Source organism: Phocoena sinus, chromosome 10 (genome assembly GCF_008692025.1).
Source record: "Phocoena sinus isolate mPhoSin1 chromosome 10, mPhoSin1.pri, whole genome shotgun sequence".
Lineage (NCBI taxonomy): Eukaryota > Metazoa > Chordata > Mammalia > Artiodactyla > Phocoenidae > Phocoena > Phocoena sinus.
This window is the reverse complement of record NC_045772.1, coordinates 72,670,212-72,690,785: the sequence shown is the minus strand read 5'-3', so window position 1 is coordinate 72,690,785 and position 20,574 is coordinate 72,670,212. Positions and strand designations below refer to the sequence as shown.

General features: G+C 37.3%; 1 protein-coding gene across 4 annotated transcripts in view; it reads left to right on the top strand.

The window, feature by feature from the left end:
• Positions 1 to 20,574, top strand: part of LRRK2 (leucine rich repeat kinase 2) — a 153,033-nt gene that overhangs the window by 48,519 nt on the left and 83,940 nt on the right. For all 4 annotated transcript variants that reach the window (XM_032644297.1, XM_032644296.1, XM_032644298.1 and 1 more), the window contains 6 exons: positions 7,451 to 7,595; positions 7,720 to 7,859; positions 9,830 to 9,958; positions 10,033 to 10,203; positions 14,574 to 14,832; positions 18,891 to 19,079. In XM_032644297.1, the coding sequence (XP_032500188.1) occupies positions 7,451 to 7,595; positions 7,720 to 7,859; positions 9,830 to 9,958; positions 10,033 to 10,203; positions 14,574 to 14,832; positions 18,891 to 19,079 (1,033 nt within the window). The remainder of the gene's footprint in view (positions 1 to 7,450; positions 7,596 to 7,719; positions 7,860 to 9,829; positions 9,959 to 10,032; positions 10,204 to 14,573; positions 14,833 to 18,890; positions 19,080 to 20,574) is intronic.

Here is a 20,574-nt window from a genome sequence, read left to right as displayed (position 1 = left end):
ACAAGTTAGCAAAGCTTGTTTCTGTGCGATATATATTTTCAGGAGGATGTGCATGAGGATATGTTATGTGCACTTTTGTTGCCAGCCAACACCACAGCTGCAGAACTATTCAAGTCTTTGAATGATTGCATATCAGGAAAACTGAATTGGTCATTTTGTGACGGTATATGCACGGACAGAACGGCTGCCATGACTGGACGGCTTTCTGGTTTTACTACTCAGGTCAAAGAGGTCACTTCTGAATGTGAGTCTACACACTGTGTCATCCATAGAGAAATGCTGGCTAGCTGAAAAATGTCACCTGAACTTAACAGCATTTTGCAGGATGTGATTAAAATTATCAACCACATTAAAGTACATGCCCTTAACTCATGTCTGTTCTCACAGCTTTGTGAGGAGATGGATGCAGAGCACACACATCTTCCCTCATACACAGAAGTGAGATGGCTTTCTAAAGGTAGGTCACTGGCCAGCATTTTTGAGTTACAAGAGCTGCTCCAGAGATTTCTTTTAGAAAAGGTCACCACTGGCAGCACATTTCAGTGACACAGAATGGGTCGAAAAACTTGCTTACTTGTGTGACATATTCAACCTGCTCAATGAACTCAATCTGTCACTTCAGGTGAGAATGACAACTGTGTTCAAGTCAGCAGATAAAGTGGCTGCATTCAAAGCCAAACTGGAATTATAGGGGTGACGATTGAACACTGGGATTTTTGACATGTTTCAAACATTAGCAGAGGTTTTGAAAGAGACTGAGCCAGGGTCTTCTTTCTCCCAGCTGGTGCATGATCACCTATCTCAGCTTTCAAAAGAGTTTGAGCATTACTTCCCAAGCACAAAAGACCCCCAAACTGGGAAGGAGTGGATGTGCGACCCATTTGTGAATAAGCCAGGTGAATTGACTTTGTCCGTGCTAGAAGAGGATCAGTTGCTTGAGATTGCAAATGGCCTTAAACATATGTTTGAGACAACTTCAAATCTCCATATGTTCTGGATTAAAGTCAAGGTGGAATATGCTGAGATTGCCACAAAAGCACTGAAAAGCCTGCTTCCAGTTCCAACGTCCTGTCTTTGTGAAGCAGGGTTTTCTGCAGTGACAGCAACCAAAGCGAGATTATGGAGTAGATTGGACATAAGCAACACACTTGGTGTCACTGTCTCCCGTCACCCCCAGATGGGACCATCTAGTTGCAGGAAAACAGGTTCAGGGCTCCCCATGATTCTGCATGATGGTGAGTTGTATAATTATTTCATTATATATTACCATGTAATAATAATAGAAATAAAGTGCACAATAAATGTAATGTGCTTGAATCATCCCGAAACCATCCCCTCCCGCCCTGGTCCATGGAAAAATTGTCTTCCATGAAACCGGTCCCTGGTGCCAAAAAGTCTGGGGACTGCGGCTACAGAACACTGTCTCAGGCACTGTGTGACCTGTAATGTCTGAGATGGTGATTGCTCCATTAGCAGGGCTCCCAGAGGGATTGTGCTGGACAGAGACCCCTCCTGACCGGTCACACAAATGAAGCATGAATAAGAATTGAACCTTTTCTTTTTCCAGCCTATGAAATTTTGAGGTTGTTACTACAGCTTAATTTAGTCTGTCCTGACAATACAATTCTTATCAATAGGTCCTAATTAAATAAATTATATTATTTCCAAGTTATGTAGTTCTACATAGAGATTAAAAACAACTAGATGAGATTCCCAATGTGTTGCCATGGAATTATCTACAGTTTTCCATGAATATGAATGTATCACCCAGGTACTCATTTTTTTTCCTTCATATATGTTAGCACATTATGCACACTTTTGATGAAATTAGCATGTTTTCACATCTTTATGTCTTCCTCCCCTCTATCACTCAATTAAAGCAGATTATACAGTGTTTACTTTTATAGCTTTAACTCTATAACATATTCTAATAGTTAAGTGTGTGGGTCCTGGAATCAGGATATCTGGGTTTGAATCTGGCTTTACCACCTACAGACAAATGTATTCTGGACAAGTTATTGACAGTCTCAGTTTCATTATCTATAAAATGGAGACAATAAATGGCTTTTCACTTGGGGTTATTATGAAGAATTTTATGAGATAATTCATGCCATGTACTTGGTACAATGCCTGGCACATAGTATTCAGTCAATAAATGTTAGTTAATGTTATTACTATTAGATTTAAAAGTATCTTTTGACCATTGGCTATAAAAGATGAGAAAATTGAAGTATTCACACTATCTTCCACTATTTCTACCTATCTTATCACCAGCTTTTGTTAAATATATTAATTCTACATTTGACGAGGTTTAAAATATTTACATTCAGCTCTATAACCATACTTAATAACTTTGTTTTCATCTTGTGCCTACAGTCATGTGGATTCAGTGTTCACTGCAAGTTCTTTTGTTACAGTTTTTCCATTTATCGTTTAATGGTCTGTTTTTTTTTAAAGTTCCATTTCCTGAACATTTTGTTGTTGTTTCTATATTTGGACTCTTGAAAAAACAGTTTGGTTGGTTGCAAAGTATTGGGGTTTTATTTTCTTTCTTTGAAAACTCTGTAAGCATTTCACTGTCTTCTAGTACTGAATGTTTTAGTGGAGAAGTCTGAGACCAACTTGATTCTTTTCTCATTTTTAAAGGATTTGATATTTTTATCTGGGACCCCAAAGGATTCTTTTTCTTGAAATCTACTTTATTAGGATATGTCTTAGTGTTAGTCATGTACTATGGTGTCTTCTTTCTAGCTGTACATTCAATTAATTTTTTTTCTGGAAAGTTTTTCTGAGTTGCAATTGACTTAGCTGACAGGAAAGAGAATGGTGTGGGCATTTTCCCCTTGAGCTGGCTAGCTCACTCATTAGCGAAACCATTTGTATTCTTTGAAAAAATTTGGAAAATTGTGAAGCATAGGTAATAGGAGGTTTCTAATCAACGTTTGTAGCTGTCCACCATTGGTACTTTCAAAAATTTCATGTGGACAACACTTGCTAGTAAATTAATTTCAATACCCATTTGAACAACAATGCAATAAATCATTATTTGCAAGATAGACCATTTGATAAGTGAAAGAAAGTCCATTGTAAGCAACATATATATGTGTATATATATATATTTTTTCTAATTTATGAAACTGTCAAAAATCAGACACCACTATTTAAAATCATCAAATAGTTTATTTGAGCTCCATCACATGTAATAATGTGATACTCTGCATTCTCTTTCTGCATAGACAAATCACAGATTTCCTGTTGCTAGTCATTTATCATCATCTAACTGCACCTGAAATAGAGATTAAGGGGGCTCAGGGTAGCAGAACCAATAGTTGAGTAGAAACTTGTTAGAGGTGATGGTATTAAGACAAGAACAGGTACTTTATAAATATCAATTTGACTTAACTTTAGCATAAAAATAAGCCTATGGATGCATTTTGAGCTTAAGAGCAGGACCAGCTACATAACTTGTGGGATAACAGATGAAAATGCAGGACCTCTTGTTTAAAAATTATTAAGTATTATTAAGTATTTCAGGCTTCCCTGGCGGTGCAGTGGTTGAGAGTCCGCCTGCAGATGCAGGGGTTGCGGGTTCGTGTCCCGGTCCGGGAAGATCCCACATGCCGCGGAGTGGCTAGGCCCGTGAGCCATGGCCGCTGGCCTGCGCGTCCGGAGCCTGTGCTCTGCAATGGGAGAGGCCAGCATACCGCAAAAAAAAAAAAAAAAAAATTATTAAGTATTTCAAGGTGGTAGCTGCAGAGCATTAAACCAGGTGTGGGGCCCTTCTGAGCACAGAGACTGTGCTACTGCACATGTGTGCACCCCGGAAGCTGGCCCTGCCTAGGAGGCAGAAATGATGGTACTATTAATTAAAACAGAAAGTTCAGAATGACAGTCTGAGTTTTCTTTTTTCTTTTTCTTTGAGAAGGTGATAAACTTTTAACTTTGAACATCTGAGTTAAAGATACTGGTGTCAAGCAAAGAGAAACACGGGCTTAGAGCTTAAGAGAGTTCAAACTTGTGCTTTGAGTTATCTGCTCAAAGGTTTCTGTGTCTCAGGTTTTTTTTCATCAGTAACATAGGGAGAATTAATTGTGTGTCTACATCATAGGGTTGTTGTGAGGATTAAATGAGTTAATATATATGAAGTGCTTAAAAGAAAGTCTGGCACATAGCAAACGCTGCTTAGGTTTTGGCATTATCCTTATGGTTGTTGCTATTGTTGTTATGGTGACTTGAAGCCATGATAGTGTATGAAATTCCATCCATGAATAGAAGAGTTTTAAGAAAAGTTCTTTGGATAAATTCTGGAGTTGAAAGAAGTGATTGTGAAGAAGATGGGTAAATGAATGGTTTTAAAGTTTGAGAATAATTGCCGGGGGGCGGGTGGGGGGGGTGGATTACTGTGTCATGGAAATCAAGGGAGGAAAAAGCAGCAATTCAGTTGTTAAAGGACTTGTTTCTTTGAATGGTTTTAATTTGGAGTGGTTAGGACAGAAGTCTGATTATGTGAAATTAAGAGGTGGGAAGAATGTGGGGGTCGTGGGTGTAGACTTTTCTATTAATAAGTTTAGAAATGAAGGAAAAGTGATAGTTCGATGGAATGGAAGACCAAGTTAGGGATACTCTCTCCCAGTGAGAAGGCTTTCACTTTTGAGAAGAGTGTTCAGCCCAAGGCTTGAACTGTGCCATCACTCAATGTTTATTGCATGGATGATGAGTTATCTCATTTCACACTCCTAACAACACTGCATTATTAGGATCATTTCAGAGGTGAAGAAGTCGAGACAGACACTGAGCCATCCCTCCAGCTTCACTTTGCACCACTTTGAATTTCTTTATATTTCTTGAATAATACCTTCTGAGTAAATACCACTTCTCAGGAAATGTTATTTCATTCATTTTTTAATGGTCCTCAGATTCATGGAACTATTGAGTGATGAGACAATTTAAACTCAAATTTAATTGGCTCCAAAGCTGATATATTTTTACTGCTCAAGGAGTTGATAAGATGGAAATAATGATGGGAAAAAATGCCAAGGGAGGCAAGAATATGAGTGTCTTGCTGAAATGATAGATGAAATGATGTCCAAGGTGAGCAGTTACGGGATGGAGGAGAAGGACACAGGATGAGAAAATGATGCTTCTCCCCATAACCAATACAAAGAAAGATGCTGAGTAAGGACACTTGAGAGGTATTGAGGGACTAGATTGGGAAATGAATGAAAATCTGTTCATTGACAGTATGGAAGTGAGACAGGCTGGAAGGTAGGAGGTTTTGGTTGAAGAGACTACATCAGAATTTGAGGTCTGGCTGGAAGTTATTTCAGCTCTATAGTTGAACATGTGGTGGGGTCAGTCAGAGATTTGGAGTGAAGATAACCATGAAACTAGTGTCTATGAAAGCAGAAGTCCTCAGAAAGATAGCATTGTAATTTTTGAAAGGAAAACTGTTAGGTGGGCATTCATATCATAGTTGAAGTTTAAAGAGCACCATGGAAAAGCAGACTGTAAGAGTTAGGTATATGTCACAGACATCAAAAGAGGGGAAGTGTGATTGTGATTGTCACATGGTTGGAGAGTGTGTTGTTGCCTGTTTTCTTCTCAGTCAATGAGAAGGATGGCCTGGGAAAAGAAGTGGCCTCTGTTAGAATACCTGTCAAATAATGTCAAATTCTGGAGGAATTGAGATGAAAAGTTTGGAAGAGATAGTGATTAAGATTCTGTACTTTTAAGTCAGACACACTTATATTCAAGTACTAGGCCTGACACATGTTAGCTGTGTGACTTGAGCTCTTGTCCCAGCATTTTTTTTTTTTTTTTACATCTTTATTGGAGTATAATTGCTTTACAATGGTGTGTTAGCTTCTGCTTTATAACAAAGTAAATCAGTTATACATATACTTATGTTCCCATATCTCTTCCCTCTTGCATCTCCCTCCCTCCCACCCTCCCTATCCCACCCCTCCAGGCGGTCACAAAGCATCGAGCTAATCTCCCTGTGCTATGCGGCTGCTTCCCACTAGCTATCTACCTTACGTTTGGTAGCGTATATATGTCCATGCCTCTCTCTCGCTTTGTCACAGCTTACCCTTCCTCCTCCCCATATCCTCAAGTCCATTCTCTAGTAGGTCTGTGTCTTTGTTCCTGTCTTACCCCTAAGTTCTTCATGATATTTTTTTTTTGTTTTCTTAAATTCCATATATATGTGTTAGCATACGGTATTTGTCTTTCTCTTTCTGACTTACTTCACTCTGTATGACAGACTCTAGGTCTATCCACCTCATTACAAACAGCTCAATTTCATTTCTTTTTATGGCTGAGTAATATTCCATTGTATATATTTGCCACATCTTTATCCATTCATCCGATGATGGACACTTAGGTTGTTTCTATCTCTGGGCTATTGTAAATAGAGCTGCAATGAACATTTTGGTACATGACTCTTTTTGAATTCTGGTTTTCTCAGGGTATATGCCCAGTAGAGGGATTGCTGGGTCATATGGTAGTTCTATTTGTAGTTCTTTAAGGAACCTCCATACTGTTCTCCATAGTGGCTGTACCAATTCACATTCCCACCAGCAGTGCAAGATTGTTCCCTTTTCTCCACACCCTCTCCAGCATTTATTGTTTCTAGATTTTTTGAAACTACCACTGGCATTTTTCACAGAACTAGAACAAAAAATTTCACAATTTGTATAGAAACACAAAAGACCCCGAATAGCCAAAGCAATCTTGAGAATGAAAAACGGAGCTGGAGGAATCAGGCTCCCTGACTTCAGACTATACTACAAAGCTACAGTAATCAAGACAGTATGGTACTGGCACAAAAACAGAAAAATAGATCAATGGAACAGGATAGAAAGCCCAGAGATAAACCCACACACATATGGTCACTTTGTCCCTGCATCTTTAAAGTCTGGTGAACCTATTGGATGAGGCTGTTGAGGAGGAACAGATGAGATATGGCATATAAAGCACGTAAAGAGTAAATTTTCAATTAGTATTTTCTGTGGTGAGAGACAGCACTGGTTTTTCTGGTTAAGAATTTAGGCTGTGGGAGCAAATGTCCTTGATTTGGTATCTTCCCAGTAGTGTACACTCTGTGAGAATTTAGGAATAGCTACTCCACCCTGCTAACCCTCAGTAAACTCATCTTTTAATGGGAATCATATTAGTGTGTGTTTAATAAGAATGCCCTGCAAAGAAGAGCATGTAAAAGTATTTAGTATAGTGCCTGGCACAGAACAGGTACTTAATAAGCATTAAAATGTTAGCTCTTATTCTTAATAATAAATAAAAGTAATTCATGATATAAGGCAGAATCAAGGATAGTAATTTTATTTAGACTACTTAGTTTATATTTTATCAGTGTATAGCTGGCTTTAACTAAGGTAAATATTAGAATTCATTTTTTAACAGCAAATATTCTTAATTTTCTTTCTGACTTTAGTTCATTGGAAATCCTGGGATTCAGAAATGTGGATTAAAAGTAATTTCTTCTATAGCACATTTTCCTGATGCATTAGAGGTGTTATCCCTGGAAGATGCTATTGATTCGGTGCTTCACACACTGCAGATGTATCCAGATGACCAAGGTTGGTACAATTGAACTCAGGATTTAGATTTTTATAGGCCTTTAGCTGTTGGTTGGACATGTTTAAATGTTTTCTTCAGTTTTGAGATTTAAAACAATAAATTGTTTCTTTTTTTTTTTTTTAGAAATTCAGTGTCTGGGTTTAAGTCTTATAGGATGTTTGATTACAAAGAAGAATTTATGCATAGGCACTGGGCATCTGCTGGCAAAAGTTCTGATTTCCAGCCTACAACGATTTAAGGATATTGGTGAAATACAGATGAAAGTATGTGCATTATCTTGAAGGGAATTGCGATCTTGCACAGATTTCTCTTTCAGAGCAGCTGGTATAACTCCCACTTTGCGTTAATGGGTATATTCTAGTTAACTGAAAACCGTTTTTATCATTTTGTAGTATTTTAATTATAGTAGATGAAGATAATTGGATTGAATCTCAAAATATCCTGTTACATAGCTAAATCTCTAAAATTAGTATATTTATTTGTCATTTATCTTTTCCATGAAAGAGCACAGAATGTGCTAAAGAAATTTCAGCCAGCTGAGCTTTATTTGCTTAGATTTTAGATAAGTAAAAGTTATAATTATTCTGAAGTTTGTCATTCTCTGTGTTTTATTGTTAGCTGCTTACCTAGTAATTTTGCCCCTTGATTTTTTTTCTTGCAGTGAAACAATATTTTAAACATTTTTTATCAAGCAAAATTTAAAATGGGATCTATATTAACTGTCTATAAGGAATCCAAGATACTGGTTTAAGATTAATTTAGGGGAGATTAAGAAGTAAATTGTTTCAGAGTGTTTTTCTTTTAATGTTAGCAAAACAAATAGTTTCCTTAAGAGTTTCTGCCTTGGTTGTGGTTTTTTAGTAATGGAGTTTACAACTTTCATAAACCAAATATTTTCATAAATGGCAGCCTTCACCAGGAGTGAAAATGTCTAAGCTCTAATCTTTGCACAGACATTATTAGTAAATGTGATAATGCATGTAAGATTTTAAATTTTAAAGTGCTGAACACACAAGCAAAAATGTGTTTTAGAACCAAAATGTCTTTTATAAATCTGCTTTTTTAATGTGCCTCAACCTAGGCTGATTAAAACCAAGGCAGAATTGATTATACGTAATCCTAGGGAAAGGAAATTATTTTGTGCAGGTATGAAAGTGTCAGTCAGTATTTATTCATCTAAGCATAAATTTTAGGATTTTTATAGTAGAGGTTGTAAACTATTGACCAGTGGGCTGAATTTGGCTTGTCAACATATTTTATTTGGCCAGTTCAGTGTTTATAAGTTTTTAACTTGAATTATATGCCTTCTATGCATTTGCATTACCTGCTTTGCTATTGCATTCATTTGAGTTTGCAAGGACCTCTCCTCTAGAGGTTAGTGGACCACATGCCGCTCAGACCTGCATAGATTAATACTATTTCTCCTGTCAAATGTTAGGAAGCATTTGTAGAAACTCAGCATCTTAAGATCTCAAAATAATAATTTCAACATTTAGATGATTTCATTAATATATACTAGAAAGATAAAAATTTTAAAAGTTAAGTGGATCTTTGGTGAGTTTACCCAAGCTATATAATAGTCAAGTCAGAAGTTCACAACTCTTGGGGTGGTTCTAAAAAGTAATGGTGTACTGATCAGTTCTTTATAAATGATTTGCTATAAGGATGTAAATCTCAGAGTGTCTTTAGAGCTTCTCTCAGATGCACTCAATGTGAATAAAATCTAGGAACTCGCATTTGTCTGAGGTTAAAATTTAAGAAGATAGCACAAAAATTTTGGGGGAAGTGCTAAGCTATCTAGAGAACCTGATCTGCAATCTTGTAATAAGCAATTCACATCACTGGTCTATTTGGATTTGTGGCACTGCTGACTCTGCTGTTCTAATCCTGATTAGTATCTGGCTTTCAACCTGTAGGTATGGCTTCAGGCAGGGAATCTTTAAAAGGCAAATTTTGGTGTATTAGGTATTTTTCCTGCTTTGCTAGATGATAGTTTGTTAACTAGCATCTTATTCTCTGTGCACCTGCTTATTTCTTAGTAATGAGAGAGCAAGGTGTATTTGTTTCATTGTCTCAAGGTTTATAGCTTTAAAGTACAAACCTAATAAATACATCTACTTAGCTAAGTGAACATCCAAGGTTTTAAGTACCATATACAGTCTCTCTTTTACATTATTTATTTACTTTTTGTCCACAGTTGCTTTGTTATTATTATTTTTGATCACACTTTCAGGGATTTCAGACAATCTTGACAGTACTGGAATTGTCAGTGTCTTTTTCCAAGCTGCTGGTGCATCATTCCTTTGATTCAGTAATATTCCATCAGTTGTCCTCCAACATCATGGAGCAAAAGGATCAACAGGTACAATGTTTTTCACTTGTATTCTAACTGTTACACTTTTAGCTGACTCTAATCCTCACTTCCATTCTTTTTAGTTTCTAAATCTTTGTTGCAAGTGCTTTGCAAAATTGGCTATGGATGATGAGTTAAAAAGTGTGATGCTAGAGAGAGCATGTGATCAGAATAACAGCATCATGGTTGAATGCTTGCTTCTGTTGGGAGCAGATGCCAATCGAGCAAAAGAAGCAGCTTCTTTAATTTGTCAGGTAAATATTCAAGGACTTACTTTTGTTTTTTTCTGTTATTTGACTCTGCCATTGTATAGCTCTTATCTACATCCTATTATTCTACACTACAGAATTTATCAGTTTATTGAACAAATGCTTGTGATTTGTAGGAGTTTAGATTCAGAGAATTTCAGAGCTAATAGGTCCCTTAGGTGTTATTATCTAATCATTCATTTTATTTTTCTACCTAGCTCGTTAAGTTGATAAGTAACTTTTCAAATGTGTCTCCTACTATGCATCTCTGTGCAAATCGTTCTCCAGCCACACACCATACAACACATGGTTTTATCTTGTTTTGATCATCTTTCAGCTATTTTCTCTCTGTTTTCAGTTTCTCTCTCTCGAAAATTCTCCCCTCAGGGCTACCACATGTGGCCCTGTAGGCTGTGTACTGCACACTTCGGGGTGCTGTACACATTGACAACCCTGCTGTGGGCCACCCTGCAGTTGTGTGGCACTGGGCCTGCTTCCCTTCTCTCCCTTCCCTCATGCACTGTGCAAACACATATATCTAAATCTGCTTTGCCTTCAAAATCTAACCTAAATTCCTTGTCCTCAATAAAGCCCTCCCCACACTCCCAGACCTCCATACAAAATAAAGATTTACTTCTTGTGTAAGTCTGTGACAGTTTATGTACACACTTTATATTTTGTGAGTTATGTGAAAGTAGAGATGTACAAGGTTCATCTATGTATCATTCAGAATATCTAACTCACTGCTTTACATACAGTATGAATTCGGTATGTATTTATCAGAGTGCATTACATGTTATTTCAAGTTTGTCTTCATTCTATAAATTTTAGCGTTTATAATAGCATTCGGGAAGCACTACATATATTTTCTGGTTACTTAATATTTCCAACAAAGCAATTATGTAGTGATTTAATATACATTATTAAATAACCAGCAGAGTGCTATGTTTTCTAATAATTTACTTTTAAAGCCTTACTTTATTTAATTTCCCAGTCACCTATGGATTCAAATCAATTTGTCACCTGTAAGATTAAGTTAGCACCTATTAGCAATCTACCTAAAAAGAAACTGAACCTGTAACTCATTTTCATGCACAATTAATTTATGCCAAATACATAATCAAATTATTTAAATTAGTCATATTTCATTTAAACAAGCAACATTAAAAATAGTTGCTTCTCTGTTATTAAAGATAATTAAATTATTTTCCTCAATAATTTAATATGTTTTTATTGTGTATCTTTTGTGTGATCTTGAGATCATTGAGTTAATGTTACTTGGATTGAAAAGAAACTTCCCCTTCAGATTTTTCCTAGGGAAACAACATAGCTAAAATCACTTGAGTGCAATTACTCTACATTCCCCACAGGGAGTGCTTTCTACTTTTCTCTCAATTTATCCAAATATTTCTATACAAAAGAATTTTTACCTTATTCTTCTTCCCAAGTTCTTTTGGACTTAATGTACTTATTTATATCTTTTCTTCTTAAAATCAGATCTTTACATCCATGGGTGTATTAAATGTAAAGAATTTATCCTAGTTGTCAGAGATTATTTGTATCTAACATGATAAATGTTGATTAAATATTGTGGGTAGATTGATTGAACATACCTTATTTTGTACCACTGCAAAGTAACATAATCAAGACTATTCATGCACCAAAGCTGCATATTAACAACTATTCAGAGCAAGGACAGATTTAATCTTGTTAGGTTTTCTGAGGTGAATATAATAATAATGTAATGTACATGACTGGTAGAGAAGAATATGGAGGATTAATATCGGGTGTGAAAATGCATGAATAGAGACCTGAAGATGACTCATCAAATCATGGTGGGAAGAGCACGTATAATGAATTGTGAATAAATATAATAGCAGACACTTCTGTGCTGTTCATTATCACCTGGGCCCTGCTCTGAGCCCTTTACTTAATAAACTCCTCACAAAAACCTTAGGAATAAGTCCTAGTATTATCCTATTATGCAGGAGAGGAATTGAGGCACAGAAAGGTTAAGTAACTTGCCTGAGGACACTCTACAGGTAAGTAGTGGAAAATCTGCCTGCTTTAATCTTTTGTTTACATAACAGATTCATGATACTGGTGGTGGGGGGAGGGGGTTGTACATTCATTACTGAATGCTGGTTTGAAATATTAGGATTTGATTGTGGGCTGAATTATTTATAAATTAGAATATGAGAGACAAGATGGCAAAAAGGATAGTAAATTACAGTTTGATTATATTTGAATTATCCTCATTATTAAAATACAAAACTGTGTATCTGAGCAGTACTTTTTTTCCTCCTCATGAAGTTGGAATTACTTTCATAATTTTATTTCTTTTGTCTGATACTGTTTCTTATATATTTATCTCTTCATGGCACCATATCCCTGAAATCAGCTTGGATAGCTTGGGTCCCCTGAGGAAAATTCTGCTATAAAATGTATTGAGCATCTTCTCTGTGGAAAGCACAGTGCTAGATATTCAGTAAAGAATAGAAAAGGAGTTTCCTGTTTCAAGATGGTTTCAAAGTGTCTGTTGGGAGATGGGGGAGGATAAAATATAAATCACCTTAATACAAGGTAGGCAGTAAATGCCATAATTTAGAGATAAAAGATTTCTGGGCTCCAAGAGAAGAAATGAGTTTTTTTGGCCCCTCCCTTCCTCCCTCCCTCCCTGCCTCCCTCCCTGCCTCCCTCCCTCCCTCCCTGCCTCCCTTCCTTCCTTCCTTCCTTTAAAATTTCCTGTGGGCCTTTAAAGGATTTTAATAATTTGCTAAATTAAATATATTCCTTAGGCATTGTGCTAGGGTACAGAGGTACAAATTGAATTGCAGTAGCATCCATGCCTTTCATTCTAGTTATAAAACAGATAAGCATATCTAGTTCAGTGTGCTAAGTGCTATGTTAAACAAAATGGGATGGGCATTGGAGGAAGAAGGGTGTGTGTAGCCTGGAAAGTTGATAGCAAGGACTTAATGTGCAAGAGAGTTTAAAACTATTCCTTCAAGAATGAACATCTTTTTACTGGCTGAAGAACATAATTAGATATTTGAGGCAAGAGAAATAGCATAAATGAAGGTAATAAGGTTTGAAAAATTGCATGTCGTATTTGGGGGAATGTCCTGGAGCAGAAAGGTTTTAGAAGATTTTAAAATAGGTTAATGACCTGATCATATCCAGACTAGAAAAGTACTATAGTGGCTCTGGGGAGAATGGGTTGAAGGTGGGTGATCCTGGAGACCGATGGGCACTAAGTTGGTGCCATCACGCCACAAGACTGTCCCCTCAAACCTCTTGGACACACTTTAATTCTGAAGAATTCAGGAATTTTCCCCAACCATCTTGTTCCACTGACCTGGTACCCTGAATCTTAGGGTCTTCTTTCCTTTTATTTTTTAATCCTTAATATTGGGTCATGAAAGGAGCACAGGCTTTGGAGCCAGCAGATTTGATTTCAAATCCAAGTCTCTTATTGACTAGCTCTAAGGGTTTGGACAAATCACATATTTTTCCTAAATATTCATCTATAAAATGGGGGTAATAATTTTTACGGTGTAGGTTTTTTAAAAATAAGGATTGGAGGTAATGTGTTTATAGAAGTTAGCACAGTCCCTGGCATATAATATTTATATTATCTATGACTTTGTTCTTCTAGTTGGTAACATCACATTCCATCGCCTTTCAGAAGCTGTTGCTGGGTTGGGCCAGTGTGCTATGCTGCAGGTTGCTAAGGCTTCTCTCTGCTTACTATGGTCACTCTAGTTTTTGTAGCAGCTAGCATGCTAACCCACCTTGAGGACCTGCTCTGAAAACGTAACATTCAGGGAAAGGTAGAAAACTGAGAGACAAGATACGTTTTTGTGGAAATTAAAATTCTTGTCCTGGAAAACCAGAAGTAAATGATGACTGTCCTTTGCATGTGGCATTAGCAAATTTTATGATATTTATACTCACACTTAGTTATTCTGTGTCACGAATGAAGGCAGGGCAGTAGCATTTACTGTGTTAAGGTACTAGTTTCCCAGATGTCTTCCAATGAACAAACAGAAGTCCAGAAAGTATGAGAAACGTGTAAATTGTTGGAGCCTCAGGTATTCTGACTTCAAGCCTATGAGTTTTATTTCATACCATGTTGCCTTTTTCATGGTAACTAACTCTCATGTGGCAGATTTATTTGATTTATGCTGCTCTGATATTTGTGGTGCTAATCTTATTTTATTTTCCTAATCTATTTCAAGGATGGGTTTTGCCTTATTTTGTTTCATTCTGAATTTACGGATGTAGGGAAAAATCACACCAAGTTTGATTATCAGTCTCTTAAAAGGAAAAATGACAGGTTGTTAATGTGCTTACCTACTCTTTTTCTTTAATAGGTATGTGAGAAAGCGAGCAGTCCCAAAGTGGTAGAACTGTTACTGAATAGTGGATCCCGTGAGCAGGATGTACGGAAAGCTCTAACAATCAGCATTGGGAAAGGCGACAGCCAAATCATCAGCTTACTCTTAAAGAGGCTTGCCCTGGATCTGGCCAATAATAGCATCTGCCTTGGAGGATTTTGTATGGGAAAAATTGAACCTTCTTGGCTTGGTCCTCTATTTCCAGATAAGACATCTAATTTAAGAAAAGAGACAAGTAAGTATTAACAAGAAAAGTCTGTACAAGTCTTAATTTTAGTAGTAGTTTTAAAAATCACTAATCTTTTAGTTAGTTTTCATTCCAGTTTGGTTCAACTTAAGCCAAAAATATTGTAAAGGCTTGGATATCTTTTTTTTTTGTCAAGAAATGCTTGAAACTGACATTATATTTAAGTTCTTTATGAGCCAGCAAATACATATTTTATAAAGATAGAGCAAAACAGTGGGATCTTTCTGTCAGGTTTCTTTTCTTTGTTACATATTTTATTTTTTATTATACAAATAATCTATGTGCATTTACAAATAGAAAAACATAAGAATTCTAAGGAAGAAAATAACAACTTATTTTTTCACTTATAGGTAATCAATGTAGATTTTTTTCCCTAGACTTTTTGTATGCTTACATATGAATTAAAATATGTGCATGGAAATATAAACACATATATACTTTGCATTTTCAAGTTAGTATACTTCGCATTTCACTTAAGGATGTAATTTCAAGTTAATATAGATCTTGTATACATTAAGTACATTGATGACAGTTACCACTAGCATCTATACTAGTGCTTTTCACATAGTAAGTGCTCATTAAATATAGTATAGGCAAATATAAAATTCGGTAAGAAATTGTTGATAAGCATATGTGGAAACAGGCACTTCACACATTATAGATATGAATTCAAATCTTCCTCTTTTGAGGAAAATTTGGCAATATCCATTAATACTTTAAATGTACACCCATACTTTTTTGACCCAGGAATATGCTGATAGGGGTCCATGATACAGGCATTCTTTTTTTTTTTTTTAATTTTATTTATTTATTCATTTATTTATTTATTTATTTATTTATTTATTTTCATTTATTTATTTTTTTGGCTGTGTTGGGTCTTCATTTCTGTGCGCAGGCTTTCTCTAGTTGCGGCGAGCGGGGGCCATTCTTCATCGTGGTGCGCGGGCCTCTCACTGTCGCGGCCTCTCTTGTTGTGGAGCACAAGCTCCAGACGCGCAGGCTCAGTAGTTGTGGCTCACGGGCGTAGTTGCTCCGCGGCACGTGGGATCTTCCCAGAGCAGGGCTCAAACCCGTGTCCCCTGAATTGGCAGGCGGATTCTCAACCACTGCGCCACCAGGGCAGCCCCAGGCATTCTTAATGTGCACAAAAATTATGTTCAAGGATGCACATTAAAATATTATTCATAGGGCTTCCCGGGTGGCGCAGTGGTTGACGATCTGCCTGCTAATGCAGGGGACACGGGTTTGAGCCCTGGTCTGGGAGGATCCCACATGCCACAGGGCAACTAGGCCTGTGAGCCACAGCTACTGAGCCTGTGCATCTGGAGCTTGTGCTCCGCAACAACAGAGGCCGCGATAGTGAGAGGCCCGTGCACCACGATGAAGAGTGGCCTCCGCTCGCCACAACTAGAGAAAGCCCTCGCACAGAAACGAAGACCCAACACAGCCATAAATAAATAAATAAATAAATTAGAAAAAAAATATTATTCATAATAACAAAAAATTAGGGAAAAACCTAAGTATTCCCCGAAAGGAACTGTTCAAATTAATTATGGTATGTTCATGCAGTGGAATGCTTTGCATTCATTGGGAGAAAAACATCTAGCAAATCCAAATGTCCAGACATAGAATGCATTCTTTTTTTTTTTTTTTTAATAAATTTATTTATTTTTGGCTGTGTTGGGTCTTCGTTGCTGTACATGGGCTTTCTCTAGTTGTAGCGAGTGGAGGCTACTCTTCATTGAGGTGCGCGGGCTTCGCACTGCGGTGGCTTCTCTTGTTGTGGAACACAGGCTCTAGGTGTGCAGGCTTCAGTAGTTGTGGCACGTGGGCTCAGCAGTTGTGGCTCCTGGGCTCTAGAGCACAGGCTCAGTAGTTGTGGCACATGGACCTAGTTGTTCCGTGACATGTGGGATCTTCCCGGAACAGGGCTCGAACCCGTGTCCCCTGCATTGGCAGGCGGATTCTTAACCACTGCGCCACCAGGGAAGTCCCTAGAATGCATTCTTTTTTTTTTTTTTTTTTGCGGTACGCGGGCCTCTCACTGTTGTGGCCTCTCCCGTTGTGGAGCACAGGCTCCGGATGCACTGGCTCATGGGCCTAGCCACTCCGCGGCATGTGGGATCTTCCTGGACTGGGGCACGAACCCGTGTCCCCTGCATCGGCAGGTGGACTCTCAACCACTGCGCCACCAGGGTAGCCCTTAGAATGCATTCTTAAGGGAAAAAACAGTTAGAGAAGTGTTTTTAGTATACTAATATTGGTGAAAAGACAATTGGGATATGGTAGTCATAAGTGTTCGAATGTGAAAAGACCATGTTGAGAAAATAATCCAGAAATGGGTGCCCTGGTTGCCTTTGGGGACCTTGGAAACTAATGAAATATGATTAGAGTCTATGTTTTATCACTTCAGTTGGTCTCATGCCAACAACCTGCTTACTTTAATCTTTGATCTCTGATGGAGAGGAATTGTGGGCCTTTGGAGAGGTATGAAGGGAGATATACATTCAGGGTATTCTTTTGTTTCTGTATGAAGTTTTTTACAAGTATTGACAAGTCTTACCTAATTTAAAAAATATAATGTCATTTGAGAGATTGGAGGGCATAGCCATAATTTTTTGACAACTGGTCTGAGTAAAGAACATTTTGAATTCAAAGCTTTAAAACATTTTCCAGGTACTATTTGAGTTACGCACACATGTTGTAATGTGAGTTATGAGAGTAATATTTGAAGAAATTTTCCAGGATATATGTAGGACAATGAGAACTCTGCCACGTATTTCGTCAAAATAGAGCATAATATAAAATGCAGTAAAATAGCAAGAATGTTAAGAAGAATTTTAAAATTTCATCAAATTTCCTAATAGAATGAATCACTCAGCAAATAGTTTATAAAAATAAGAATATCATTTATTATCTTCTGTGTTCTAAGTGTTCCTGCTAAAAACTTCATATGCCTCATATTCTTTAATTTTTTCCATAATCCTGTGCTGTGTATATTGTTGTCTTCACTTCTCAAGTGAGGACACTGACACTCAGGGAGCTTGTATAACTTGCAAGTAACTTGAGCACAGGCCTGTCTGGCTTCAAGGCCCAGACTTTTTCCTGGATCAAGTTAGTTTCATAAAGATTCAGTTTTGTCACCAACGCCAAAGCTCTGTGTAAATTTTTAAAAAATTTAAGTTCATTGCCTGCTACTTTATACAGTATCATGATTGTAAAGTGACTTTGAAGTAAGAATAAAAAATCTTAGAAGTAGGAGACTATATAAGGAACTTTGGTATGATATATGTTTATGCTTGTATAATTATTGATTTCTAAAAATAGAACTACCATACGACCCAGCAGTCCCACTACTGGGCATATACCCAGAGAGAACCATAATTCAAAAAGAGTCATGTACCACAATGTTCATTGCAGCTCTATTTACAATAGCCAGGATATGGAAGCAACCTAAGTGTCCATTGACAGGTGAATGGATAAAGAAGATGTGACACATATATGCAATGGAATATTACCCAGCCATAAAAAGAAACGAAATTGAGTTATTTGTAGTGAGGTGGATGGACCTAGATCTGTCATACAGTGTGAAATAAGTCAGAAAGAGAAAAACAAATACTATATGCTAACACATATATATGGAATCTAAAAAAGAAAAGGTTCTGAAGAACCTAGGGGCAGGACAGGAATAAAGATGGAGACATAGAGAATGGACTTGAGGACATGGGGAGGGGGAAGGGTAAGCTGGGACGAAGTGAGAGAATGGCATGGACATATATACACTACCCAATGTAGAATGGATGGCTTGTGGGAAGCAGCCGCATAGCACAGGGAGATCAGCTCAGTGCTTTGTGACCACTTAGAAAGGTGGGATAGGGAGGGTGGGAGGGAAACGCAAGAGGGAGGAGATATGGGGATGTATGTATATGTATAGCAGATTCACTTTGTTATAGAGCAGAGACTAACACAACATTGTAGAGCAATTATACTCCAATAAAGATGTTGAAAAATAAAAAGTTGTTGCTGGTATATCTTTTTATTTTTAGATATAGGATCCACCCTAGCGAGAATGGTGCTCAGATATCAGATGAAAAGTGCTGTGGAAGAAGGAACAGGCTCAGGCAGCAGTGGGACTTTTTCTGAAGAAATACTTGATAAATTTGATGAATGGACCTTCATTCCTGAGTCTTATGTTGACAGTGTATTTGCTCAAAGCGATGACCTGGATAGTGAAGGTAATTATTACTAAACAATAGAGTCAGTTATGTTTTAAAACACTTACCCTCTGGCATTGAACAGTAGAAACTGAGACAAAAATCTGATTTACTTCATTTGGAAAATCTTGAGGAAAACTGTATTCATTAGTGGAAATAGTTAATGCTTACTATTACTTTACTACTACTTAAGGCAATGAAGAAAATGTATGTCTACACTTTTAAGTGTTATCATACTGCCCATAATCAGTGAGTGGTGGCTATTGCAGTGAAAACACTGACTCAGACTGGAATTGGATTCCATATTCCATCATCGACTAGATACTTCTGTGGTTTGTGTAAGCCCCTTATCCTTATTAAAAGCAGTGTTGCTAAACTTCCAGGATTATTTATAGGAATTTGGAAAAATGTATGTAAAGTGTCTGGGAGAGTGTTTGCAAATAGAAAGTGCTTAATAAAAAATATTTTTATCTTTATTAGAGTTAAAAATAATATTTTAATAACTCCTGAAATAACAAAAATTTAACATGGCAAGATATTAATGGCAGTGATTAAGGCTGACATTTAACATACTACAGTTTGGTAAAAATAGGGTGAGGTGCTTTTTTATTAAAATAGTATGATTGAAACCTTTGGGTGATAGAATAAAGACATTTGAGAGGGCAAAAATAAGAGTTATTCCAAAATCTCATGTCTCAAGTCCAAACATTCTTTAAAACCAACTTTATTGGGACTTCCCTGGTGGTGCAGTGGTTAAGAATCTGCCTGCCAATGCAGGGGACATGGGTTCGAGCCCTGGTCCAGGAAGATCCCACATGCCGCAGAGCAGCCAAGCCTGCACGCCACAACTACTGAGCCTGAACTCTAGAGCCCGTGAGCCATAACTACTGGTCCCATGTGCTACAACTACTGAAGCCCACGCACCTAGAGCCTGTGCTCTGCAATAATAGAAGCCACCACAATGAGAAGCCTGCGCACCGCAACCAAGAGTAGCCCCCGTTTGCCGCAACTAGAGAAAGCCCACACCCAGCAACGAAGACCCAATGCAGCCAAAAATAAATAAATAAACAAAACCCCCCGCAACTTTATTGAGATATACTAATTTACCCATTTTAAGTATATGTTTTCATTTATACATCCATGTAATCATCACCACTATTAAGTTATGCAATGTTTCTATCATCCAAAAAAGTCCTTTTATATGTCTCTTTACAAAAAACGTCCCCCCCTACCTTGTCCCTTGGCAACCGCTGATTTGCTTTCTGTCACAATAGATTAAATTATTATTTTCTCAAGTTTCATATAAATAGGATACAGTATGTCCTTTTTTATGTCTGGCTGTTTTCTGAAGTGGTTATACCATATTATACTCCCACCAGCAATGTATGAAAATTCTAGTTGCTCTGAATCCTCATTACACTATAACACTTAGTATCGTAAGTCAGTTTAATTTTAGCCATTCTAGTGAGGCTGTAGTCCTAGCTTATTTGGGTTTAATTTTCATTTCCCTGAAAAC